Source organism: Perca flavescens, chromosome 22 (genome assembly GCF_004354835.1).
Source record: "Perca flavescens isolate YP-PL-M2 chromosome 22, PFLA_1.0, whole genome shotgun sequence".
In the NCBI taxonomy this organism is placed as follows: Eukaryota; Metazoa; Chordata; class Actinopteri; order Perciformes; family Percidae; genus Perca; species Perca flavescens.
Genome location: NC_041352.1, coordinates 17,472,798 through 17,500,489, shown reverse-complemented (window position 1 = coordinate 17,500,489; position 27,692 = coordinate 17,472,798). Strand labels below are relative to the sequence as shown.

The following is a 27,692-nucleotide window of genomic DNA, read 5'->3' as shown; positions in this document are numbered from 1 at the left end:
TGTGTGCATGTTTATGTGTGATTTCTTTTTTTTTTTCTTTTTTTTTGCAGCTGTGTTCATACTGTGCCAAGAAAATGATTTATTCAATATTTGATGAAGTGGCAGCCAAGCTGTTAAAACCAATGTTGAAACGTGTTGTTTAGAACTCAACTTTTTTTGCCTTCTTACTTCCTCTCAATCTCAATGTGATTTCTAAACATGTAAATCACCTTCAGTAGGGGGAAATTGGATCTGCCAGAGTTGCTTTTGCTCACTGTAAAGCAAAATTTTGTAGCCGATGATGGATTTGATCTACAACACCCTGTTTCTACATGTTTGTGCACTTCACAGCGAGTAGGTGGATTTATGTGTAGGAAGGGTGTTTTTGCTCAATGAAGTGTATATAATTATGTCCTGTCATTATTGTTTTTATTGACGGTATAAATTTGTTTGGATCAATCATTAACCAGATTTGCGACACATTTGTGTTCTACCACTTTTATTATAATTACACTTGTATTTATTTGATCAACAGGTTATGTAAGTGTTTGATATTAAAATTGATGCCGGGTGACTTGGCCACTGTCTACCAACTGTGGTCAAGAAGGGCTAGGCCAAACACCATGAGTGAATAAATATGTAGGTGTTAAGAGAGGCTGGTAGGTGGGAGCTGGGTGAGGACACTCCTATTGTCTTGGCTGTCACGGCTGGGTGACCCCGGAGCCCCTCTGAGGCCCCAAAGGCCCCAGAGGCCAGGCCACAGCAATGAGTCCACCGGCCCCCAGGCCGTGAGAACCCCGGCCCTGGTCAATGAGTGCTGGGAGCCTGGGGACCCTGAGAGCAACTGACTGGGCCATCTGGAGCAGAGAGCAGAGACCCTGACACACGGCTGTCACCCGAGGGAGACACGCAGAGATGTGGTTGTAGACAATGTCTGCTCCCATGTTTCTGCCTCTGCTTCTGTCACACAAACACAAACACACACACACACACACACACACACACACACACACACACACACACACACACACACACACACACACACACACACACACAAATCACGAAAATCGTCAAAAACTTTAAGAAAATGTATGTCCAGACAGCTAGCCAGACTATATGTCCAATCTGAGTTTTCTGTTGCACAACTAAAACAATCTTTGAACATACATGAACATACAAAACAAGTTCCTTCCCGAGGCTATTTTGCAGCGGCACCGTGGCACTGTCCGGCGTTTAGCGCTGTCCAAGACGATTGCGATTGGTTTGAAGAAATGTAAATAAACCAGAGCACGTTTTTCTCCCATCCCGGAATTTTGTGTGGACTAGGCAGACCCTCCTCCGCAGCGCTGTGCAGGGAGGTCTAGAAATGCGAGACTACATAGATACAGATAAACAGTTGGTGGCGCTCCACGCAGATCTGATGTTTCCATCCGCTCCAATTTGTTTGTCTCTTCAGAGAAGCAGAAGCTCCAGCGGATTAGTCTTCATGTATGTTGTGATTAATTCACTTAGTCAATTTCCATTGCTACTTTGTCGCATTTCGTTTTTAAAGATACATTTCCACCTGAGCCAAGTATAAAAATGTTTTTTGCAAAATTTTGGTTGTCCACTCAGAAATTGAATATTTGCATAAAAAAGTGGATTCAAACACACTTAATGAAAAGTTTTCCTGAAAGTAAAGAGGAGAGACTTTTATACTTTGTGGGCAGATGTGAAATGTACTCTGCCCACACTAAGTCTATTGTTGTGTTCTAAAAACATAAGAGAGCCAGCCTAAATATAACAGGGTTTCTTTTCTATCTTACTCCATTTGTCTCTGCCTGATTCTGTCTGTCTGTCTATTCTTCTTTCTGGTACTCTCCCTAAACACACACACACACACACACACACACACACACACACACACACACACACACACACACACACACACCACACACGCACCCTTGCAGACAACTCTAAAGTGAAAACACGGTAGCTGTGGCTGCATAATGGTGCTAGCTTCCATTTGAGTGGTAAGTGGTAGTCTTTTCCAGCTGAGCAGATTAGCATAGATCTCCCACGCAGACAGAGTTGACCTTCACTCTGGCAAACACTTGTCAAAATGCCAACGATAATTACCTGCTCTCTTCGCAAACAGCATGATGGTTTATCCACCTGCATCTCAGGCATGGAGGACATATCTGTAGTCCTATGGCTGCCTGTTTCCGAACATATACTGTTTGTAAAGGTAATATAAGCCACAGGGATTCCTATGTGAAACAGGGGTGTGTCAGGTATCGAAATATTTACCATACAGAATTCAGCAAGTGGCTAGAGGCTGAAGAAATACGTGTGGATTGCAATTTGAATGTTGCCACCACTTTCAATATGCTCATGTCAAGACACAGCGGTCATATGAAAGCTGAAATGAAATTAGTTTTGTCAGCTTGGGTTTACAGAATCAAGAAACATGTCAAGAAAACCTTTTTTTTTTTTTTCTTTTTATACAACAGAGCTCAGTGCTGTCTGTGTCGGATAACTGATTGTCTGTGTGTTCATGCCTTAACATCTGTATCAATGAGCGTAGAGGTCAGAAAACAACCGACTTCTCTCCCTCCCTCTTCCTCCCTCTTCCTCCCTCTTCCCCCTCTCTCCCTGGGCACTCTCCTCCTCATCACTGACTGCCCTCTCTGGTTGAGTGCTTGAATGTACTCAGTTCGGTGATCAAAGTCTTCCACGGTCTCTTCTCCTCCATTGCCCCTGGCTCTGTGTGTGTGTGTGTGTGTGTGTGTGTGTGTGTGTGCGAGAGTGTGGGAAAGTGTGTAAAAGTGTGTCATCAAGCTACAAGCCCAGCTCTCAGTCGTCTAAACCGTCAGTCTCACTATGTTCTTTCAGTCTCAGTTGTACCCTGCCAGGCTCCCTCCCTTGCATCATCTTCCTGTCTGCTAGAGGGCATACACACACATACAGTATATACAAACGCATGCATATAAATGCATGATGATGCTTATTTGATATGACACTTCTCACTTTTCTGTCTTCCTTAACATTTATGCCTCGCTGATCTCAGTAACTTTTGCTGTCTGTCAGTTGCAATAGGTAAACTTGCAATTTGTTTACTCTACGTGTATGTGTGTGTGTGTGTGTGTGTGTGTGTGTGTGTGTGTGTGTGTGTGTGTGTGTGTGTGTGTGTGTGTGTGTGTGTGTGTGTGTGTGTGTGTGTGTGTGTGTGTGTGTGTGTGTGTGTGTGTGTGTGTGTGTGTGCATGTGTGGTTGCTTTCTGCAGGATGCCAGATAACCAGAGTTGTGTGAGTCACAGAAAACCGCATAATATTGCTGCTTTGTTTTGGTTAAAACTATTCGTTTCTAACAGGGCGTAAGATGTCTTTTTAATTCCAAGGTCACAATGCTTCATCCTTATTTTTTGTTGCTTTTTCTTCTCTTGTAGTGCCTCCAGGAAGAGAACATATCTCAAATTGTCTAAGACAGCTATTAAAAATGTTTTAACAGGGCATTCTAGCATCGGAAAATCAGTCTAAAACATGCAGTTTTTATCCTTGTCCCTGATTCAGAGACTCTGTGCTCGTCTCACAGAAAAAGGTGTCATGTGGAAACGTTTGCTATTGTGTTGAGGAGCCAAGAATGACCCAACTAATGACTTGAGCTGTGTCTTACACTTCCCTTTATCCTGTTTATCCTTTTCAGTTGTGCTCTTTCCCGTTCTCAGTGCTCTCTTGCTCTTCGTTATTCCTCTCTCCTTTCCTTCAGTATTATCCTTGCACCTCAGTGTAGGGTCAGGGCTGCACCACTCCTGTAAACATATTTACTGTGTCAACATTGCTGTTGCGAAGCAGCTGAAGACAGTAACAGGTGCCTGTCAACAGCCGGCCAGATCTCTAGTGCATTAAAGCATCTTTGCTGTAGATGAGGATTAGTGTCGCCTGGCATTGTTTGTTTGCTAATTCCATCTCCAAGGTATTTGGGGAAAATAGGCATGAATAATTGAAAGTGATTTCTAGTGGACGAAACGAAGCTATCAGCGAATGGAGGGAGATTAATAAGTAAGGGGTGAAAAGCAACGCAAATTGGAACAACGGAGCAACCTTTCTCAGACACACGGAGAGACACTGAGTTTGTAAACAAAAACTGAATATACATTGTTTCATTAGGAGGGGGGGGGGCATTGAGCTGAGAAAGACATGGATTGCGAAAGGAACACAGCAATATGTTTGTGAAGTGTGTCAAAGCATGATGCCATGGTATTAAAGTACTTTCTCAATTGCCAATCCTAAGGATTTTTGAATTGAAGACAATGTCTGTCCTAAAATTTGTTTTGACAGAAAATCCAACTTTCTGACAAGGTTATGAATATGTTTATACTGGTGTCGAAACCCACACTAAACACTTTCCATCGGTAGGTGTTTGTTCTTGAAGGAAGATGACAGCAGATTTTAATTTAAAGTCTTACTTTTAACAGCGTGGCACACACATCATAATTCTGCAACATTAACAGTCCATATTCACCTATGCAGACCACACTATCACTGAATCTGTCCCCATATTAACAAAACTGTAATTTGGTGGCAGAGCCTTTTCCTGTCATGCACTTTGTGGCCACTTGGATTAAGGTAGTGGCATGTCTTCTTCTTTGATTGTTTCATCAATGTGATTAACCATCTTGATTTGTCAGGTATTTAATTCACTGGATTATTCAAAAACAGACACTTCCTTTTTAGTTTTCCCCAGAAAACGTACTATATCCCAGTAGATATCAGTATTGCAAAATATAATTTACATACATATGCATAATCATAGACAGTATATAAACTGGACCAACAGATCCCGTTGCTCTGGACGGAGACCAGTGAAGGATATTAGAAGCACTTTTCCAGTGAGCGCTGAGCGTTACTACACAGCCTCCAACTAAGAGAGACGACGTAAATGTGACGTGAGCAACCCGTCTGAAAGTTGGAAGTCTTCTGGTAGCTGTGCCAAGAGAAATCTTGTAGAGACGCAGGGCATAGCTATATGTAAGGAGATAACATAGGCACAGGCTAATTACTGCTAACTAAAATGCTAGTTAACATTAGTAATTAAACTGAAACAGCTCATATAAGTCAAAACTGCCTGCGAGCTTCTCCTGTACTATACGGTAATTCCTCTACTATGCAACAGTAAGTCACTTGGTTATAACACAGTCGTTAGCCTATTTTTACAAAAACGTCTGCTACGGAGCCATAACGTGAGGTACAAGGTAATGGGGCCTTTTATACATTGCCGTGTTTCTTTAGAAATGAACAACGGACAAATAGAGTCTTTAAACGCTTCAGATGTAAAGTTATTCGCAGTCAAAGTGACGTCAAAATTAATAGCAGTCAATGGAATGCTAACGGGAGGTGATCGTTCGTAGCATCAAAATGGCGCCATCGAGTTCTGAAGCGAAGCTTACCCCCTTGTGCATAATAGAGGATTTTGTCCATATTATACATGTATTGGACTAAGATATTCCTTGTTTTGAAGATGATATTCATTTGCAGTCATACAGAGTGTACAAAACTAATGAATGTGTGTTTGCTTGGTACAAACAGTTCCAGTTTGCAGGGCCTCATCATAATGTGACTCCAAATGTTCATAATTGTTCTTCTCTGGATTGGAGCCAAAGTGTTGATGATGCAATTTTTATCTAGGACTTTACCATGATCTAATTTCCAGCTGAGCCAAGTATGACGACTGGCAACAACACATTTTCTCACACGTGGTGGTGAACATAATAGCACAATGGCTCACTAGCTTCATGTTTTATGAACTGACAAAACTGCACACTTTGCTACAAAGTCATAATGAGACTCTGAGATAGTCAAACATCAGAGTTTTCTTTCTGCATCTAAACAGAATGCGCTAAAGTAAAATTACAGAATGTTTTTGTATTTCATCTATACTGCTCACAAAGACCAGAACATTTTGATTATTTGCTTTCGAAAACTTTCCAGATCCCTCTGTCTGAAGCCACATTTGGGATCTTTATGTTTTTGTATTCTCTTAGAGGTTTTGTCGCGACAACAGCAGGAGCTGAAGAAGCTGTCTGACCATGGGCAGTGAATACTTGCGGGTCTGAGTACCGTGTTGAGCAGAAAATCCAACCTCTTCGATTCTGCCACCAGCAGTACTCTCTTATTCCCCTTTTGCTTCATCTCGACCCCTCCTCCACTCCTCATCTCTATGTTCCCTCCATCCCTAATCTTCCATGCCTGTACCCACAGTGAAGAGACCATGTACTGATGGCCCTCATGTCGAGAACAGCAGGCACTTGTGCGTTGTGTTTGTTGTGTGCACAGTGGTTTGTATACTTGATGGGTGCTACTTTATGAGGCAGCAGATACAAACAGCTATGCAAATGAGCTTCTTTCCATCTCCTGCTACTGCATGAGTCATAATTCAATAAAAGAAAAGCATTGAAACATTTCCCATTATACTGAACTAAAGGTTTTTGACTTAGGCTTTATGTTCCTGTTTGTCTGGGAATGATGCTTTCATCCAAAGTAACTTGCAGCTAGAGCACATTACGTTTTGCTGAACATAAGTCTTTCCTACTTCAATGCGCCTCTAAATGTCAGTCAATACTTTCTAAAAAGTAAAAATCTGTTTCATGAAACAACACAATGCAGATCTCTGTTTTAGTATCAGGACTTTTGCTGCCTGATTTACCCCATTTCTTGAAACAGATGAAATTCCCTCACCCCATTAGCAGACATTTAACTTAAGATAATTCATTTTTAGGACTCAATAATAGTCTGAATGACTTGTAAGGTTAAGAATATGTCTTTATGTCTGACATTTAGAGGCGCATTAAAGCTGGCAATTTTCCTCAATTTTCCTTTATTCAAACAGAAACTCTGTCTCATTCTCTATGTCTCTGTAGGTAAGTGTTGTGGCGCTTATTCTCGAAGGCTTCTCCTCGATCTACTGTGGCTTGGATTCTACTTCATTTGTACGCATTTGTACACATAGTGGCTTTAAGTTTGATATGGCTTTTATTAATATCTTTCTAATGGAAATGCAACAACATCTTCCTGGTTGTTGAAATACAACAGCCAGTATGTGACACAATAAATGAAGTTACATTTAGAAAGGAGTAAGCTTGCTAACAAGAGCAGAAATCCAAAAGAAAAATCATTTAAGCAGCCTAAAGAACTCTGGAGATGTATTAATTGTGTGTGACTTGTGTGACTTTTTTTCCACCTAAAAGCTGAAAAAAAATCCACACGTAGAAACTGGAGAGAGAATGTTTAACAACTTACTTAAAAAAGACAAACGATTAATCGATTAACACAATAGTTTTGATTATTTTTCGGCCTTTCATCTTATTTATTACTACGCTACAACCTCTCTCTGTCTTTTCTAAACCAGCTGCAAAACATTTGATGTAATCAAGAGTGAATAATCTGCAGTTCCATAAACTCTTCATAATGATGTTAAAGATGTACACTGAATAGATATATATTGTTGTTTTTTTTGTTGAATATGGCTGTTAATGGACGTGTGTGTATCAAAGAGGCGGCAGAGATGACACTTAAAGTGCTTGACACCACAAAAGGTTGGTACAAAACAAAGCGCGATGGCCATACATTTGCTGCATGATGTAGTCTTTCCAGGTGTGTGTGTGTGTGTTTCTACAGTATATCATTGTCTGAGCTCATGTGTTTGTATCTGTGTTTTTCCTCTTAATGGTACATCCGCTCTAAATTGGCCCCTGAATGCAATGCGCTCTGTCAGTGGTTTTGTGAGTTACAAGTATAGAGAAACAAAGAGAGCCAGGGAGCTTCAAAGCGGGTGGGTGACATTTTAGGCTTTCCATCTTCAAAGCATTATTTGCTTTTGTAGTTCCTCTTTGAGAATAATTATTTAATTTTTTTCCCTAAAGGATTACAGCTGTCTGAAAACAATTTGAGGGCCATTTCGTAACAAGGATACACAATGAGCTGTCATTGTTTTTGAAACACATTTATTTCCCTATTATTTGCTATTATGCATAATTTAATACAACTTTTTATGAAACCTATAGTACACTATATCACAGTGTTATTCCGTATTGGCAGCTATTGACAGTGAATTGATCATTGATCCCATAGAGCCACCTGGTGAGTGTCTCCAGATGGGAGAGACGTGAAAGCCACCGTGTCCCCTCATTTTCATTCACCTCTCTTCCTCTTGTCTCTGTCTCCCATCCCCCTCATCTAAGTGCCTCTCTATAATTCATGTCCAGGTGCAGCACCAGCTTTCTTTGGCATGGTGCTTGAAAGAAAAAATGAAAGATGTTCAATTTTTACTTCCTTTGTGCATCTCTCTTTACCTGTTTGTGTTCTTGTGGACCACTTTTGCCCCCTTTTTCCTGTAATGCAGATTGTGGTGTCCCTGAAATTAAGGCGAGTCACAGCCACGACTAACCGCTGGCTGCGTCTTCATGTGGATTTAGATGTTATGGTTTGTTTAGAGTCCGAAAGATGTGTTTGTTGTTGCCTTCGGGTTTGTGCACCACATAAACATAAAACAGCGTGGTAAAGAAACATTTATCCCCAACTGGCTGAAAATAATAATGTAAATAATTTCCAAATCTGGTGGGGTTTTTTTCTTGATGTTGACTGTAACAAGCTGATTTTTTCGGACATTATAAGAAGCGTGAGAAGCATGAATGCCCACGGCACAGCTGTATTTACATGCAGCTTCTGTGTGTCTTGTCATACAAAACGCATGAACCCCCCACTGATGGTAAAGCTGTGGGAGTGACTGAACTCTAGAGGTGGATATTTACTGTATATTGCAAAGTAACATCTACAGTATAATGCACTATTGTGGCCTGGAAAGATTTAGATTCCATTGCTGTCTTTACCTTTATCAGATGAGACATGCTGCATATTTGTATTTTTCTTTGGTTCTTGTGGCCGGGTTGTCTCAGTGGTATAGCAAGCACACGTATACTTAGAGGTTTATGCCTCGACGCAAAGGTCCAGGGTTCGAGTCCAACCTGTGACAATTTCCTGCATGTCTTCCCACTCTTTCTCACCTAGCTGTCCTATCAATTAAAGGCGGAAACGCCCAAAAAATAATATATCAAAAAAGGTTGAGCATTATTTTCTTGGTGCCACTTTCTTCAATATTTATTTGTGTATATATGATACAACAAGGGTTGAACAATTGGATTCAAGGAAAATATAGATTGGGCAGAGGGAGCATTTAATTTTGCTATATGACCAACTCACAAAATGTTTTTGATGTCAGTAGTTAAAAAAAACTTAGACTAGAATTATTGAATGATTCTGCAAAACCTCTAATTATGTTTCAGTAATGAAATGTAACATCTGATGCCAAAGTTGTTGTTTTTTAAATATAGCTTTTTAAAATACCTGTGCATGGCAACTACAGTATAGTTACAGTAAGTTTAGGGAAAAATTGTGGTTATGGCCAGTAAACTGTGGGAAAGGTAATGGTTAGGGTTAGCTACTGAAGAAAAGGCTGTGACCGATTTGACTCTGACTCAAAAGGCCAGATTCTTTCTGACTCCAATTTGGTCACTTCACCCTGCACCTTTAAGTTCTGTGTTTGTTGCTGGTAGACCAGAAAATCAATACTCAGGATTCGTTCAGTTTAAGTTATAACAAATCTTTAGTAAAAATGATATTGCAAGTAATACAATCATACGCGTATCGTTCAGAATTCCATCCAGACTATCTCACCCTGACCACCAACGCAGGCTTTCTGGGTCTGACCCTGGACCTCTCTCTGCCCTACTCTTTTATCTTTCTTCAGGTTCCTCCTTCCGCCATGGTGTCTGTCGCTGCTAATCAGTTGGATATAGTGCAGACGTTCCGTCTCCTGAGAAAATAGTGAGATGGGTGCTAGGCCCAGAATTGCTCTCGCTTCCACCTAAAACACTACAGGGCGCAGTAGTTCTTGCATTGGCAGCGTCTGTTTTCACACCTCTACAGATTTTGTTTTGGCGGTACAGGCAATAATACAGTGTTAACCTCTGTAATATATAAATTATTATACATTTCCTTATTTCTCACAGTAGGACCCTGGCTCTACAAGCCACGCTGCAAGTGTGTGTGTGTGTGTGTGTGTGTGTGTGTGTGTGTGCGTGTGCGTCTGTGTGTGTGTGTTAGGTCGTCACTAATCCCTCTTAAAAATATACATACCCTTGCCGTGCATCCATCTGAAAGAGAAAGAAAGTATAGAAGGAAGAAAGAAAGAAAATACAATGAATTATGGATACGTTTTAACAAGGATATTACTCCCTGGCATCCTCACTGTTTTTCATTTCTTTCCTCCTTCTCTCCCCCTGTCTCTCTTTCTCTCTGTGTCCTCTGCCTCCTCTTAAATCGATACGGGCTGGCGGTCATGGGTCAGTGACCTGTATGCATCAGGCTGGACTGCAACAGAGGAGTGCTGTGTCTCCCAGGGCTCTCTGTGGAGGTGATAACTCGTTCCTATCTCAAACCACTCTTAAAGGCTTTCAATTTAACTTCAATATCCACCTAAGATTGACTTGGGATGACACAAAGGAAAGGAAAATATATATGATAATTTTTTTCCAGAAAGAAAGTGAGCATGCCTAAATACCTGCTATGTCTTTGCATAGATTGAAAGGGCTGTACATCTGGCCTATACACTATACATTGTGGATTATGTTGTTTAAAGTCTTCCCTACAAAGATTTATTTTAATTGACCCTTCCCTGCTTAGATAGCCTACTGTTATATGCCTGTCAAGCTTGTTCATGCACAGTAGCATCACACAATACAGATACAATAGCAACAGTGGCATTTTCAAAACAATGAGCCCTTGGTTGCAGACAAAGGTAGACAATAGCAGGCTTCTCAGCCAGTTTGAAATAACTGTCGCTAGCAGATTTTGTCAGCTGTAGCTAGCTCGCTTGTTAAGCTAATGTTAGCTTCATGAGTTGGTTGAAAACGGCACCTCCAGCTGACTTCTTTTGTTGGACTTTTTTATTGTTTCCAGCTCACTCGTTTTACAATGTGAACTCTGGAAAGGGTCTTGAAAAGGCACTTGGTGGATATATACATGATAGCATGCTAAAAGACTCAAGCTTAAGTTATATGTTCCTAGCAAACCATGTTTAGCTGCTTAGCTTACATGGGCATCTCGTCTTGGATATACCAGACAGATGTTAGATTTATGCTTCACTGTTTGTATTTTCAAACAGTGTGTTTTTACTTTTATCTTACAGGAGTAAAAAGGCTTTTATAATGAGGACTAACCGATTTTTTTAGGTAGCATCCAAACAGTGGAGAAATACTACTGGGCTTTTTCTAAACAACCTGTAACTGCACACAATGTAGAATGAAATGCTCAGCCAGGCATCTTGATTTTTACTGCTTATGTTAGAACAGACAAACATACTGTTTAATTAATTCCTTATGCTTTAGCTCTTGTATTTTTGGTTTTGGAGAGGGTTGAAAAAAGAACCTAACTAACTAACCAAACTCTTTACTGATTATCTCTCTTACTACAGCCCCATCTACACGGCTTCAACATGCAGAGAAATCCTACAAAAAGCGTGACAAAAAATCTGCGTAAAACCAGAAACAAAGCGGCTATACACTATAAGTGGCCTGATATCTTTCTTGAGAATATAAGCAATTCTAAACTGCAGTTTATGTGCATCACAACGGTTTGTGTGTGTCTAGCCACAGGCTTCCTTACACACAAAGTCCAATTACCTGTGTTAAGGCCACATCTGAGATGGGGGATTACGGCATATTATTCTCACACAAACAACAGTCTTTCTGCCCACCAACCTGCAGGCAGCCAGACACTGGCAACCAAGAAAGGTGTGAGAGGTGTTACATTAGCACCTGGATGTGCGAATAGCAGAGAAGTGACCTTTTACCGTTGACTGATACACTACCTGGAAAACTTGTTCACCTCCTGTGGATTCTTCCTCTGTCCTGAACTCTTCTCGATTTCTTTCCACCCCTGCATCTCTTTTTTTTTTTTTTTTTTTTTTTTGTCTTTCTTTGTCTGGTTTTTTTCCATGTCTTAAACTGAGCTTTCATTTCTTCCTCCATTTTCTCTGCTGTATCTATTGAAGCGCTCTCAACAGAACCATAGCCTGTCTCAATTTCTCTCTCAGTTTTTGACAGTTGATACTTTTACCAAAGGTTAGTCAAGATGTCGCCTCTGTCTCTTGACTTGGTGTCGCCACTTGAAATTTTCTTGTGATGCAAAATACTCCTCAAGGCACCCCAGAAATGCCCTGAAAATACTTCCCACACACAAAAACACCTATACTAACAGTAACAATTCTCTAGACATAATGTCACATCCGTCTGTTTTATTTGTTTCATGTAGCAGCTTTCCATGCCTGTACAAATCACTGTGCCTGAACATTCGTGAGACACACAATTTCCTTTAAGTCACCTGCCAGGGGCTCTAATTAGACTGATAAGCAGTGCAACTGAAATCAGCTCTTCCTGGTAATCAGCCCCACGGAGCCCAGACAGACGGCTAAATGAGGAGGAGATGAGCCATGCAGCCCAACAGGTGTCCTTAAAAAGACAGGGAGGTGTGCTTATACAGTGTTGTCTTTCCCCCTCTCCTAACTACTTGAGCTCAACCTCAGAAGAGTTTGGAACATATAGAGAGATTCTGCAGTTATTTACAATATGAATGCTGAAAAAAGCAGTGTATCGGCGCTTCTGTGGTGTGTAGATTTAGTCATCATGCTGTGACTCTGAATTGCTGCCTCACTTTTAAAAGGAATTGTGTGAGAAACTCTGCAGTAAGATGATTGATTCAGAGGAGGGGGAGGGGTGATCTACAATCGCAAACACACTAGTCAAACTCTGTATTTTGATTTTTGAATTGCATCCCATCCGGAATACTTTTTTTTTCCTCTTTGCAGTTGCAGCTGCTCTGCTTTAGACATATAATAATGATGATTATATTTTGTCCTGAAGCAAAATAGTATTAAAAAAAGAGCCCAGTGACACATCAATCTCCAAAGGGAAATGTCATATTTGTCATTTTGACACCTGCGTGAGACTGCTGTGTTACACTTTCATTTTACACCCACCACTCCCAGCTGTACACAGGAAGGCACCACGGCAAGATTAACACTGAGATCTGAGGAGCAGCCAGGATGCTTCACAGATACAGAGAGAGGAAGGCAGATGGGATGGAGCTCTAGGTTACTTTATCCACTCTCCGAGGAAAGATGTCCACCTCATTGTAGACGTGGTTCGAGGGATTGACTTAGAGGCCGCTGACAGGAAATGGGTTCGCTTTGACATTATCCTCCTCTAACTGAAAGCATCTTGAATACCTCAGTTAAAAAAGAGCTTCAGAAATGTAATTTAAAATACTCAGGCAGTGCATTAGTTGGAATTGGAAGGCTAAAAATGTTTGAAAAGAGACAAAACAAGCTTTGTAATCAATGCTTTCAAGTATATTTTGATACTGTTGTTTTGATGAGTTTAGCAGCTCAGCACATTATTGGTCTTTTTCAGGATCTATTTTGGATTGCGTTAGAAAATGGTGTGATCTTTTACTGAGTCATACTGTCACATTTTTTGAGTGCAGTCCTTCATCTTGAAATAAAAATTACGGAAAATTTGATATTTGAAATGGAGCTGAAACGAATAGTCCATTAATTGTTAAAAATGAATAAGCTACTATTTACTATTCAATATCTATTAATTGTTTAAGTCATAATTCAAGCTCCCTGGTCCCAGCTTCTCAGTTGCGAGATTCTTTGTCTTAAGTAATAGTAAAGTGAATAGCTTCAGGTTTCGGATTGATAGTCGGAAAAAATGGGCATTTTGAAGACATTAGTGTTTTTGAAGGCAGTTAAGTGATTCATTGATGCATGAAGAATTTAATTGACAGATTAATTGACAATGAAAATAATTGATAGTTGCAGGCCTAATTTCAAATTTCAACACATTCATGACAGTTGTGGCAGAGTGTATGTAAATGTAGTTTTTCCCAATTTATGACCACAACAGACATCTTTGATTAGCAGTGAGACACTGTTGAGATAGAGTCTTTAAACAATGTAGAGATACAGACATGAATCCAACTGTGGAAGTTGTTATCATACAGTATACACCTACTTCTTTTCAGACAACATCGCACAGTCAAAAGTTTGGTAAAATAATAAGGAGACATGAATTATACCTCAAGAAATAGAGACATTAAATCTTCACAAACAAATGAAATATGTTAGCTAATATTTTAGCCAAGAAATTGGATTTAATCTGGTTAAAACTTACTGTATTTATCCACAATATTTTTCTGTTTTTTGGAACATACATAAAGTCTGTCTTGATTTCAAGGCTATTGACATTTTTGGGCATTATATTTGTAGCAATTTAAGAATGATACATATTTTTGTATATTCATTAAAATGCTGTTTCTTCTTAGCCTAACTGTAATAACTGTAATTCTTAGAATTACCCAAGAATTTGGGAATTGTAGGTTGTATGAAATGTTGTGTTTTTGTGGTTCACAACTAAAAATGTCTGATAAACAGTTGTAAAGAAGTTACCCATCAGCAAACCTCAGTCTCTTGCTTTGGTTAAACAGCCGCACATCATGTTATGGTGGATTCATCATGGTAACAATTTAATGTTTCATGGTGGTAATTGTCTTCGGTCACAAATCTGTGTCCTTGGGCCGAACATATGCTTTGGTAAACATACTGCATGTGTAAATGTTTTCGGTTATCTATAGATTGTTTGATGATTGATCCTGTTTTCAGATCAAATCCACTCGATTATCGTCAGAGCCCAGCCACCCCCTGCTTACTTCACCCCGCCTCTCATCTTCTCCCTCATATTCCTGATTTGAGTGATGGCGTTTGTGATTCCTAATGACAGTCGGAACAAATCTACGGTAATGAGGTCACATTGGGCTCTTTTTTTTTCTTTCTCTGAAATCACCCTTCACAGCTCCGTACAATCAAACTGTCCCTTAGACCCTTAGACTGGGTCCTGGATCCAAGCTCCAGTGATCCAGTGTGAAACAGATCAATTCCTTCCTCTAAGACCTCCCTGCAGCCAAAATGGACACCCTGTCCTTCTCAGCATGTCTGTTGTTTTTTTCCAATGTCCACGACTTCTTATCTCTTGACTCACTGGAGCTCATATCCTGGCCTCATGTTAATGCTGCCTGCTATGTTTCCAAACTCTGCCTTATGACAACTTTAGCATATTTATTGATTTATTTAGGTTTTCCAGTGTGTGTATTTACAGACTTCTTAGCAGTCTCATCCGTGATAATGCATTTATCTACAACAGAAGAGGTATGTGTGCATGCTTGCATGAGCACTCACATTCACGTAATGATGTGTGTTTCTCCTGGCTTGAGCAGGATGTCTGCACCAACACATCATTACGATTCGTTCGAGCCTTAAGCTTTTGGAGAGCGAATTGTGGATGAAAAGCACAACCGTGTGTATGCAGCTGTCTGTGTGTGTGTGTGTCTGTGTGTGTGTGTGTGTGTGTGTGTGTGTGTGTGTGTGTGTGTGTGTGTGTGTGTGTGTGTGTGTGTGTGTGTGTGTGTGTGTGTGTGTGTGTGTGTGTGTGTGTGTGTGTGTGTGTGTGTGTGTGTGTGTGTGTGTGTGTGCGCGCGTGCGCGTGCATGCATGTGCGTATGTGTCTATGAATATGTACAGTATGTGTACTTGTGGGTGTGCAGTGCGCCCTCCTGTGCATCAGTGTGCATACTCAGTATTTGTGTACTCAGTGATGTGGTTAGTAATTTGTGGAGACCTGCAGGAGACAGTCCATGGAGAGAGCCTGCAGGATAATTGCTGCCACAGTGACAGGTAGGGCTGCCTCTGTCAAAGTTCCCTCAGTGGGGAAGCAGTGGAAGAGTGTGTGTGTGTGTGTGTAGCCATCGTCATCCCTTCCTCCAATAAGCACTTCCCCAGTAGGCTCCCTTCAGACGGTGGCAGACTTCCAGATGTTTTCATCTTGTATCACACACACACATCCAGGGAAACAAATTAAGCATCTTTTACAGAGACCATCAATTGTAAATTATTTGAATAAACATTATTTGAATGATTTTACCTAAGGAAAGGAAAGAGAGAATGTTTTTCATGTAGCTTTAGAGTATCATGTAGTATCTCTCATGGAGTACATTTCAGTTGCAGCGTGCTATATACTGGAGAAGATCTGGATGTGGATGCATAAAGACTTGTTGAAGTTTCCCTGAAGGCTGCAGTAAATGTTTTTTTTATGCAATGTCTTATGGACAGTAAAGCTGCCAGCTTTTTTGCCAGCAAAAGGTCACCCAAAGACCCAGCAGCATGCCTCCGCAGCATGCTGGACTTCTGATGACCATGATTGTTTCAGATGTGCATTGTTCACCTCATCACTCACTATAATCTTCAAACCTATCTGTTCTTTGTGAGCGATTGTCAGATGTGATTTACGTCGCATATGTCACACATCTGCAGATTGTCATCTCTGAAAGGGAGCGTAAATGGTGTAAACGTGTCCCGGTGAGAACGCACAGTGACATCCGTGGAGTTTCTCCCACATCTGGAGGTGCCTGCAATCCAAGTCATTTGCCGGTAATGCTTCTGTTCCCCCGATGTCCTGCAGTCCGTGAAGAATTGGTGTCAGCGCCTATCAAAGGCAAAATGCCTATTCTACACAGAGTGTCAGAGCAGCCACAATCTATTAATCAAGCAGGCGGCAAAGAAACAGACATTATGTGCATGTGGCTGTTTGCATGTCTTAGCTTGTGTGTGTGTGTGTGTGTGTGTGTGTCTGCACAGGCAGAGACTCATCCAGGTGTATTATTCAGCCATATTTGAAAGGGGCCTCTAATAAGGTAGTATGCAATTATAAATGTGTCATGTGGGTTGTGTTTGAAAGAGGAAGGGGCCTGTAATGTGTTTGATATTAAAGGCCGCGACAGGGTCTGCAACAGACACAAGGCGCATGCTGATTGCACGACCATAGCCATTACAGGAGCTGAAACCAGGCTTCATCTCCTATCCTCTTTTTCTACTGTGTTTTCTTTTAATATGGTCTATAATGTGTCAACCAGACACATCTAAAAGAAAACATTTTGCTTTTGTGATCTCCAGTCTTTAGCAGAAGAGAGTTCAGTGTATTCTGTTAGATAGAGAAGGTTTGTGGTGTGTTAATTTAGGCTGAATAACAGCAGTTGGTTTGTTTGGGAGCACTGTTGGCTTATCCACAGGAAACGATCAATCAGGGTGAATAAACAGTGAGCCAGCCAGACCCCCTGCTGGTAACAGCATTGGCTCTACCATGTGACAGACATGGTGGTATATGATTGGCACTGCTGATTGGACATTAGAGCCTAATGATGTCATGTCTACCATCATGTTGGGTATACTAAGAGAGAGTGAAGATGGTTTGTTTTCTGTTCAGTTAAATTATTTAGGGATTAACTTTAACGGTTATATTAAATTATGTCTAATTATTTTAGATTTCTAGATTATCATTATTATAAGCTGCCATTATTAAATAATGAGTGGTAGAGAGCCGTAATGATGTTGCAAGATATATTAATCAGTGCTGAAATGATTAGACGATTGATATGTAATTAATCTTTTAAGTTATTTCTTAACCAAAAATGCCAAACATTTAGTGATTCCACCTTCTTAATGTTCAGATTTGCTCTGTTTTGTCTAATTGAGGATTGAATTTGGACTGCAAAAAAACAGTTGTTTTCATTGTTGATTAATCTGCCAATTATTATCTTAATTAATCGATTAATTGGTTGGTTTATAAAGTGTCACATTTTTCCAAAACCCAAGTGGACATATTCAAATTGCTTGTTTTATCCGAACGACAGTCCAAAACCTAAAATATTGAGTTTACCATTGAAGAAGACTAAGAAAACCAACAAATATTTACCTTTTAGAAGCTGGGATCAACTAATCAAGTAATTGGCAGTTCAGCTCTAAATTGAATACTTGATTTCCGACTGTTGGTCAGACAAAAAAACTAAACAATTTAAAGACATCATCATGGGCTTTACGAAATTTTGATGGCTATTCTTTTACTATTATGTATATAAAAGTAAAAACTGAACAATTTATCAAGTTATCGATCAAATAACAAAATAGCTTTTGATTTTTTATTTAGTTATTGATGGTTTAAACGTATCCTGATTATATATTGACACATAATCATGTCATTAGAAGGAGGCATTGAATTTGAATGTATCTATTGCTTTTTTTTAACCTTTGCCCCCTTTTATTCTCCTCCGTCTAAGCATCACCTTGTTCCTCTGTTTAATTTTCTAGGTAGGTGCAGGTCCTTTGATTTGGTGTCTTGATTTATATAAGCCAAGGAGCAGAATAACAATTGATACGCATGAAAAAGAAGAGACAGAGGGTCTGTGTGTGTGTGTGCTCAGTTATATATTACGTTATTCACATGAGGTCTGATGTTTTATTGTATCTTTACAATAAAACATCAGAGCTCATGTAAAAGTCATTTCATATTAGTGTGTTCGTGTTTCCTGTAGAATATCCTCTCTGTATACTGGTAGTGAAAAAAACAGTGAACAAATAAGCCTTATAAAAGCAACAACAATATCTGTGAACTGATTTACATTTTGATAACCATCAGCGTGCAGACGTCAAATGTACATGTTATATATCATACATGTAACGAGTATGCTGCTGATCGGAAGTCAGTGCTGTGGTTCTTCATACTCCGAAGTATGAAGGGATATTATTGTTTTTGTTTCCCGCCTAGGATTTTGACTGAAAAATGGGTTGCTGTGCATCTTATCTGTCAAGGGGATCAGGTGCATCTCCCTCTCTTTCCCTCTTCCTCTCTCCCCCCTCACCCTTCTCCTCTTCTCTCCACTCTGATAGGTAGAGACAGCCATCATATGTGCAAGGGGAAAGTGATGGGCGGAATGGCAGCTTTAATATCAGAGCAATTGCCTGCTGATAAGGCTAACGGCTGTGGAGAGGCGTGAGCGTCAGCCCTCCGCAATAAACACTTTCATTTTGTTTGGTTGGAGTGACAGATGGAAAGATGGAAGTGGTGAATAGACAACCTGAGGAGCAGGAAAGGGAGGGGGGATATAGATGGAATGGATGTGGATGTTATTCAATATTAACAGATCAATCAGAGGGTGGTGAAATATGCATTTTGTCAACTATATACCCCTGTTTGGCCAAAGAGGCAACATTACGACAGCGCTGGCTGCTGTGCCGTGTTGAAATACAAAATACTTACAGCCTACAGTAGGTGATTTGTCTCCCGATGCTGAATTTATATTGCTTCTAACAATAACAACCCTGTCGTATATCTGAAAAATGAATATATATATTCATGACTTTAAGCTCTGATGGCTTCATGATAATCATTTCTGAATTGCTATTAGAATCTATGATGAGGAGTGCACAATTGCTTCAGTTTGCAGCATATGGCAGAGAAAAGCAACATTTTAATCAAATTATATCTTGCCACAATATAATTTGTATTGAGCACATATGCTACAGAGTAATTTAAAGGTCACAAAAAAAAACAAGCTTAATTGGTACTTGTGTGTGTGTGTGTTTTATTTTTAATTTTTAGTCATTAGTGTGTGTGTCTCAAGGAATTGATGATTAATGGCCTTTTTTGTTTTTTCTTCCTTTTTCCTCTTCTTTCTTCCTCTTTAACAAGTTCTTGATGAGTTTTTTTAAGTATTCTTTAGTTACTTCTGTTCACCTGGCTGAATTTCCTGATCCTAAGCAGAGACACTCAGTGCATTTCTAATATTTGATAACACAAGAGTAATTTTAAATGTTCTTTGGCCACAGGCACAGTTCCAGCTGAAATCCTTCAGTGGTATTTCATGCATTGGTAATAAATGTGCTATACATAGAGCAGCATTGCATGTGAATGCACTTACTTTAAACTAGGGATGAACGATCCAACTTTTTTAGTCCCAATACCGATAATTGGGCTTTGGGGATCGGCCAATACCGAGTACTGATCCAATACAAATCTTCAATTAATAAGGTGTACTGTATACCTCACTGTGGAAGTGACTGGGATTTTATGTGTAAGACAAAAATAATAAATAATAATAATAAAGAATTTAATTGAGGAGCTGAGAAGCTCACTCTGGCTGCTCCTTCTTGTTCCATTGATTGAAAATAATCTTCCGACAAAATATGCATGAAATGACTGTTATCTTGTTTTGTAGATGCATTTTTGAACACTAACCTTTGAAGAACACATTGTGTTTTTTTGTGGTTGCTTCACAATAAAAGCCACCCAGTCTTAGTTCAGTGCGAAGAAGCAGCTGTAGGAAATGTTCAGCTTGCATTAGCAGTAACAGCTCTGGCAGTGTAATGAGAGTGAACAGTAATCCTCACTGGCTGATATCAATGAGATCAAATTAAAAACAGAAACACTGAATTACATGCTGCATTGTTTCCTGTGGCTCCCTCGTGTGCAGGTAGGCAAACTGAATCCAGTGCATTAATGGCGGACTCTAACCATGAAAACTACTCTACAATGAAAACTACTATATAGAAAGACGATTACAGAATGTAAATTAATTTTATGGCTTAAAAGATAATGACCATCAATAGTATGAAAAATGGGTTTTTATTTCATGAAAATCTTTAACATGATTCAACACCCACCTTCTCTTACACAGTGATTGCTATTTTACTAATAGAGGTCCATTAAATTATATTGTTTTTAGTGAACATGGGCAAGGTCCAATTGTATTGTACACAAGTGACATTGTAGGCCAGCTTTAGACATTGATTCACCAAATAGTAATAATCCACATAAACTGAATTTGTATTGAATGGTCCCAGGTATTCAGGCAATTCTCTATTTTATTTTTTCTCCAATAAAACTGTTGCAAGCGTATGTAATTTCAGTTGAAAGCACATGAAAATGGAGCACATTCAAAAGTACATGAAAAAGCCTTTTGTCTTTACTGTGCTTTTGTTGCCCGCTGAACATCAGATGATATGGCTCAATATGACTCGGAAACCGAAAAGATTAAATGAGCAGCAGGGATCAGATCTTGATATTAGAGATCAGACTAGATAGACTCAGACAATGCCTATTAAAAATGGCTGGAGGAGCCTCTCTAAAATGAGACCTGACATCTCTTTTCCACAGTCTGTCAGGAGTATTTGGTGGCTAATTTGAAGCTCACAAAATCTATGTGAGTGTATGTGAGAAAGAGAGAAAGAGTGTGAGCTCCAGTGGGAGGTTAATATAAGGGGTGACCAAAAAGAGATGCTGTAGGTTGTTACCTGTACAGTCAGTGACAGAACAAGCAGTCTATTGGCTGGATTCTCACTGCATCCCAGATCCATCCGGTTACCAACTAATGAGCCCGGCAAGTTCATTGTATTTACATTTAAAGTGGCTGTTGTGGGACTCTCCTTTCCCTCAGGTTGATTGGAGAGTCCTTAACTTTGATTCACAAGTAAATACTGACCTTCAGGCTTCTTTGGTTTCACTATAAGACGGCTAATGTCAGATTGTCAGTCAAAACCTGAGATGCAACCGCTGTGACGTGCATGTGTGTTGACTCCAGGCTAATCTTTCGTAGTTTGACTCATGATGTGTTGCAACCCCAGAGGGGTCCTCATTAGGACCAAAACGTTGTGTGACCTTTTAGCGGCTTCACCTCCCCCCACCACCTACGCCCTCACCCAGCTGGGCCCAATTACCTCGCTCATTACCCCCCTCCTAATTAGCAACAGGACCAGGTACTGTAGCTATCTATGGAGAGGCAATATGTCTGTGACTACATACATGGGGGGGCACATGAAATGAAATTGAGTTGAGAAATGCCAGTTGAAGACTTTCCTCCTCTCAATAACTGCAGGAGATTTTCTCCTTCCTCTTCCTCTGTCTACTTCTTTTATGTGGCACTCTAATTTAGACGTGTATGTATATTTGACCTTTCCAGCTCTCTTGCCTCCTCCTTTATCCTCCTTTTAGCCATCATTCAGAAACGCCTGGCTGACACCTAAAATATAAGATGTCCCCTTCGCTGCCATGTTGATGAGATGATAGGATGATCAATGTTTGCAGGATCCTTAATAACCAGAAAGAGAAAAAGGGGAGAGAGGAAGAGCGAGGGAGATGGATGATTATCCTAAAAGTAGCGTGCTTAATTAGATGGAATGCTGCATACATTGTGGACTGAGTGGAATCATTGGGATAGATTAAAATACTAATTAAACAGGCCTTTGCCGAATTTGGAGTATGAGGTGGGGTTCAGCTCTTCAGGGTCATTTGCATAGCCTTCATCTGGGGAAATGGGATTTAAAGGACCTGCTCTCTTTCTCTTCCTCTCTTTAACTCACTTTTTTTCCTTTCCCCCATTACCAATTACATTCACATGCTAACAAACTCAATTAAAATTATGCTCCATTTTTTTCCATTGCACTCTATAATTTGGCATAATCTATTAAGGCCCCTTTGATTTTGTTTTTCAATATAAATGTCTCCATCAAAGTGCGGAAGGGGCGTTAAGCACAAGAGGGTAAGAAAACGTCGGTGAAATGTGTGATCTTGAACGATGGATATTTAACATTGCCTCACTTTGGTTTGATTTGCATGAGAATATCTTTTGTGAACAAAGCTTTGGAAATAGCATGCTATATTTGATTAGATCAATAGATCTGAGGATGAAATTTGGGTGGTGTATTAATTACTGCAAAAACAAAGGCAGCAGCTTTAGTTATTGTGTGCTGCGAATCTACAAGTACTTCATCTGCTTTTTGGTAATCTTCAATGGTCAATTTTATTGGTAAACCTTTTTTTGCATTTTATATTTTTAACCATGGCTATATGGATGGAAATGTCGGTCTGTCTATATCTCAACAACTATTGGATGTATTGTCATGAAATTTTGTACAGACATTAATGGATGAACCCATTGATTTTTATTCCTTGACTTTTCCTCTCATGACACCATAAGGTTTTCTGTGAAATGTCTCAACAACTATTGGATGCATTGTTATGAAATTTGGTTCAGACCTTCATGTTCCCCTCAGGATGAATTGCAATAACTTTGTTAATCCCTGAACTTTTCATTTAGTGATATCAGCAGGTCACAATTAAAATGTTACCACCACAAAAGCTGAAAAACTAATGATACTTCCATTAGCCATAGCTGTTCTTAACATTGTTCTCAAATGTTAGCATGCTAACATGCAAGATGGCGAACATTATACCTGTTCATTAATGCTTCTGCGTACTTACGGCAGCTACACAGTGAGGCTGTAGGCTACACTGCAGCTGACATGCACCTCCTCAAAACTTTAACTACACATCAGGGCAATGGTTGTTACAGAAATGGCATGTGGGAACTGCAAGAACTGGGATTGGTCAGCAGGAACATTGAAAATGCTAATCTAAAGACTTCTTTTCAGTAATGCCCATCTATCAAATTTATCTATCTATCTATCTCCTGCTAATGCGGGCCCCGCTCGCTATCACAGTGAATGAAAACAACATAAATACAGCGACCACATGGAATAGTTCCATATTCACAAATTTGGGTTACTGCGGGGAAAATAGAAGCGCGATATGACCTGATCATGTACATATGTCTGGTGTTGCAGTGGTGATATCAACGGGTGAAATCCGACAACAAACAACAAACAGTAAATCAAACCTCCTCCCCTTAAGCCCTTATGTCAACCATAAATCCAGCTTAAACATCAGCATGTTAGCATTGTCATTATGAGCATGTCAACATGCTGGCATTAGCATTTAGCTGAAAGGCTCTCTGTGCCTAAGTATAGCCTCACCAAGCCACTAGCATGGCTGTAGGCTCTTACCCGCCATAGGCCTACTGCCCACACACCGTATCATTCCTCCACAAGTGCCACCACAGACTCATGTCAGCAGGAGTACAACTTTCTGTCTTACCCTCAAGATAGTGTTTTCCCCCTTTCTCCTCTTGATGAAGAATTTCTGTGTTTGTGTGTATGTGCAGTGGCTGGTGATTTTCTCTGACCAGTTTGACATCTGACTCATGCTGTTACTGTACATCCATTGCATCATTCTCAGTTTCACTGACCACTTGTTTTGCCTCAGGAACTGAAAAATCTGCTACTTTGTCATCCACTGCTCATACTCAACACCTCCTCTGCTTTTGTCTCCCGTGCAGTCCAACAGAAGCAGCAGCTGGAGAAGGAGACAGGCCTGAAGATAGTGGAGGCCGGAGTTAGTGATGTAAGTCATACTCACTAAAAATATTTGTTGTTCAGCTCTGTGTGTAAAAGAAAAAAAAAAGTGGGTGTCCTTGTGATTGTGTGCGTCTTCTGTGTTTGGGCTCATGGGATGGGAATAACTCTGTGATTCCAGCTTGTCTTGGCATCCGGATCACACCTGCAGTTTCAGTTGTGCAGCCAAACACTAATCTGCAGCAACAATGAATTCCAAACACACATCCTTTTAAGTACGTTGCTTTGATTATCGTCCCCCGTATTCATTTCCTTTAGGTCACTAAGAGCTGTTGTCACCATGGCAAATAAAACACAACAAGACAAAAGCTTGATGCATATTGTAAAAACATAAAGTAAGTGTTGATCATCACAGAAGAGCAACAATAACCAGATTATCTTGAGTGCTGTCACTTTGTCGGGAGCCTTGATGCTCCTGTGACATATTCATTGGAGAGAATTAAGAGAAGAGCAGGAGGACACTCAGGATGATCCAGATGAAAGGAGAGTAAATGTGTATTCATTGTACACTGATAAATATTCATATGTATCAGCGGTAAGGATCTAATCAAGCACCCATTGATGCATCATAGCCCTCCATGCTCGCCTGGTAAATGAATTTCTCTATGGAAATGAGAGAGGCAGCCTTAGACCCCTGAGTTGCCCTGATCATGAGGCATGCTGGGAGCTAAATGGATGTGGCCTGTGCAATGCAGGACAGTTGCCATTGGCAACAACCGTCACACACTGTATAGACAAGATCATTTCCCAGTGTTAGTCCCTTCTATGCTGTCTCCCTTTTGGTGTCACTGCCTTTCTTCGCCCATCTGCCTCCCACTTATATCTTTTTTAGCACCGCATTTTCTATCATCTTATTCCACATTGTGTCTTTATCACGTTCTTCTAAATTATCTCTGAATCCCATTTTTTTTTCTTCACTGTGACTTTTGTCCTGTTCTTTGTCTGCCTCTCTTCGCCTCCTTTTTATTCTTTTATTCCCACTCAGACAGATTCCTGCGCTTAGCCAGCACTGGTATAGGGCTGTGTTTGTCATATTGGGCCTATTTGTAGATAATTAGCTGCAATAATAGCCTCTCTGCAGGAGCCAGGGTGAGGGAGGGTTGGATGGAAAGAGGGAGGGAGGAAAGGAAGAATCTGTCTTCTACCTCATGGGGAGAAAATCTACGGCAGATACTGTTTGTAGAAATGCATGTCAGGGAAGTGCGGCATTTACTGTACTACAAATAAAGAGTTGGCAAAGAATAAACCCTGAAAACTCACTCAGAGGGCGTTTTATTAGCAACAGCTCTAATGTGGATGTGTGTGATCTCACCAGTTTGTATCCAAGTAGTGGAGAGTTGAGGGTAAGTCGGGAAAATAGTAGCTTTTGACAGGAGAGCCTGTGGAGTGGGCTCTTTAAATACATTAGTTTAAAAGGTGTTAAACCAAAAGCCTGCTGTCAGTTAATTGTCCACAGTTATGAGTGAATGCATGGCTGGAGGTTGCAGTATGGGTCTTCTTTAGTCTGCTTATTAGTGGCAAAAATAGAAATATGCTGAGTAAAATTGCTCAGTGGATCCATAAGAGGTATGAAGCTGGAAATTAAGCAAAGCATCTGTACTTTCCACAGACAGTATTCTTTCCACAAGCTTGTATAAAACCATCAATGTGGTTGGTATCATTAAGTCTTATCTCTGACAACCGCCCTCCTCCATTTTTATTTAAGAGGTGACAAATGACAAAACAGCTTAGGAAGATGTCCAGATAGAGCAAACGTCAATAGAGGTAGATGCGGACGAGGATAAGCAAATGTCAAAGTGGGGGGAAGGAGACATCAATCAATAGGCTGAGCGATATCTACTCTGTTATAGATCACAGGGAAGTTGGCTTTCTAAAGTGAAAAGAACAACAGAAAAAATACTACTTAGTTTTTCCCAAATAATGTATGTATGTTTGGGGCATAAGCAATGATAATGAGTATCATTCTTACTAACAGCTGTTTCCCAAGTGGGAGCTGCACTCTTGTGGAAACCCGAAAGGCAAATGGAGGTCCTCTCACAGCAATTTGTGAGTCCTGTAAATGTGTGAAAACTGCGAGGGAAAAAAAAGAAGTGAAGTGGAAAGAAATGCATGGTTGATGATGTGGCCTCTTTGCAGCTTTAGCAGCAACTGGGTCCACCGTCTGAATTCATACTGCATTGAAACCACACATAAATACATATATCCGTGCTATCTTCAGACACTTAGTACTCTATGTTTGGAAATAAGACCTGGCAGATCATACCATACATTGTTTCCTCAACTAGCATCGTTCCTAAACTGCACAAAGCTTTGTGACCGTGCATCCCTCACCGCCTCCTCGTATCTTCTTCCGTGCAGGAGGGGGGTCGGTGAGTCAACCCCTCCATGCTGGAGACAGCGACCAGGCATTAGGCAAAAAGGGTTGCTTTCACTGGCAGCCATAGACACAGCATGGCTGGTACCAGTGGGGAGCATGGAGAGGGAATAAAAGGGAGGCTCAGAAAGATGTTTTTTGAAAGGGAGGGACATGTGGGTCAGATGTTTCTTGCGAGCTTGCTTGATATGGTTAGTCAGAAAAAGTATTCTACAATCCTATACCGTATGTGAGGCCAAAGGATAGAAATAACAAATCTGAAGCTTGGAAATAGCTTCCTGTGTACTGAAGAAGTGATTTAATGCCCTTAAAATCTTACTTAGTGCTTGTGAAGGGATATTTAATCACTAAATATTTTCTGAAGTTAAATATTAAACTAAACTTCAGAAGCTGAGAAAATAAGTAAATAGAGTAAAATATTAATATTATATATAAATATTTATAATATACCTGCTTAATTAGAAATTGCTTTGAACAGTTAGAATGCCTAATGATCTGTAAAACATGTTAAACTGCACATCTGTATAGAACCAATGGTAATGTATTCCCAGATTTCCATTTTCTTCATGCCAATATTTCCAAATACACTGCAACATGGATGCGCATATCTCCAGATTTGGCCTGCCTGCACAGTATGAGATGGTCCCTATGTGATTACGTTGGTAGTTAAATTAAGATTCATTGACATTTTGACAGAGTTCTCCTGTTCGAGATAACTCCAGAAAAACCTTGTGAAGAGGCTCTCATTAAGTATAGAATTCCCTTAGCTGCATGTCAACTGATTATTCAACAACTAAATGTAAATCATATATGGCAGGCAAGGAGTCTCTGCACTGTGCACGTGTGTGTACTGGCTACAGTAAATGTGTATTGTATAAATATTTGTGTGTCTACAGTGTCTTTAATGCATACTGTGACTGGTATTTATAGGCCTTAAGTGCTCATGACATGTGTGTGACTGTTTAAGTCATTGGTTTTCCATTTGATCTTACTCTAGTTAAAGGAAGTGGATGCAGGTGAAATAAACATTAGTTTATAATCTTGTCATGTGACAATCTAGAGAAACTGTTGGAGAATGCCATCATTTTATGGTGGTTGAAAGCTCACGTTG

General features: G+C 40.1%; 1 protein-coding gene across 1 annotated transcript in view; it reads left to right on the top strand.

The window, feature by feature from the left end:
* Window positions 1-27,692, top strand: part of ptprn2 (protein tyrosine phosphatase receptor type N2) — a 119,758-nt gene that overhangs the window by 44,686 nt on the left and 47,380 nt on the right. Inside the window, exon 11 of the mRNA XM_028569280.1 lies at window positions 24,132-24,196. Within this exon, the coding sequence (XP_028425081.1) occupies window positions 24,132-24,196 (65 nt within the window). The remainder of the gene's footprint in view (window positions 1-24,131; window positions 24,197-27,692) is intronic.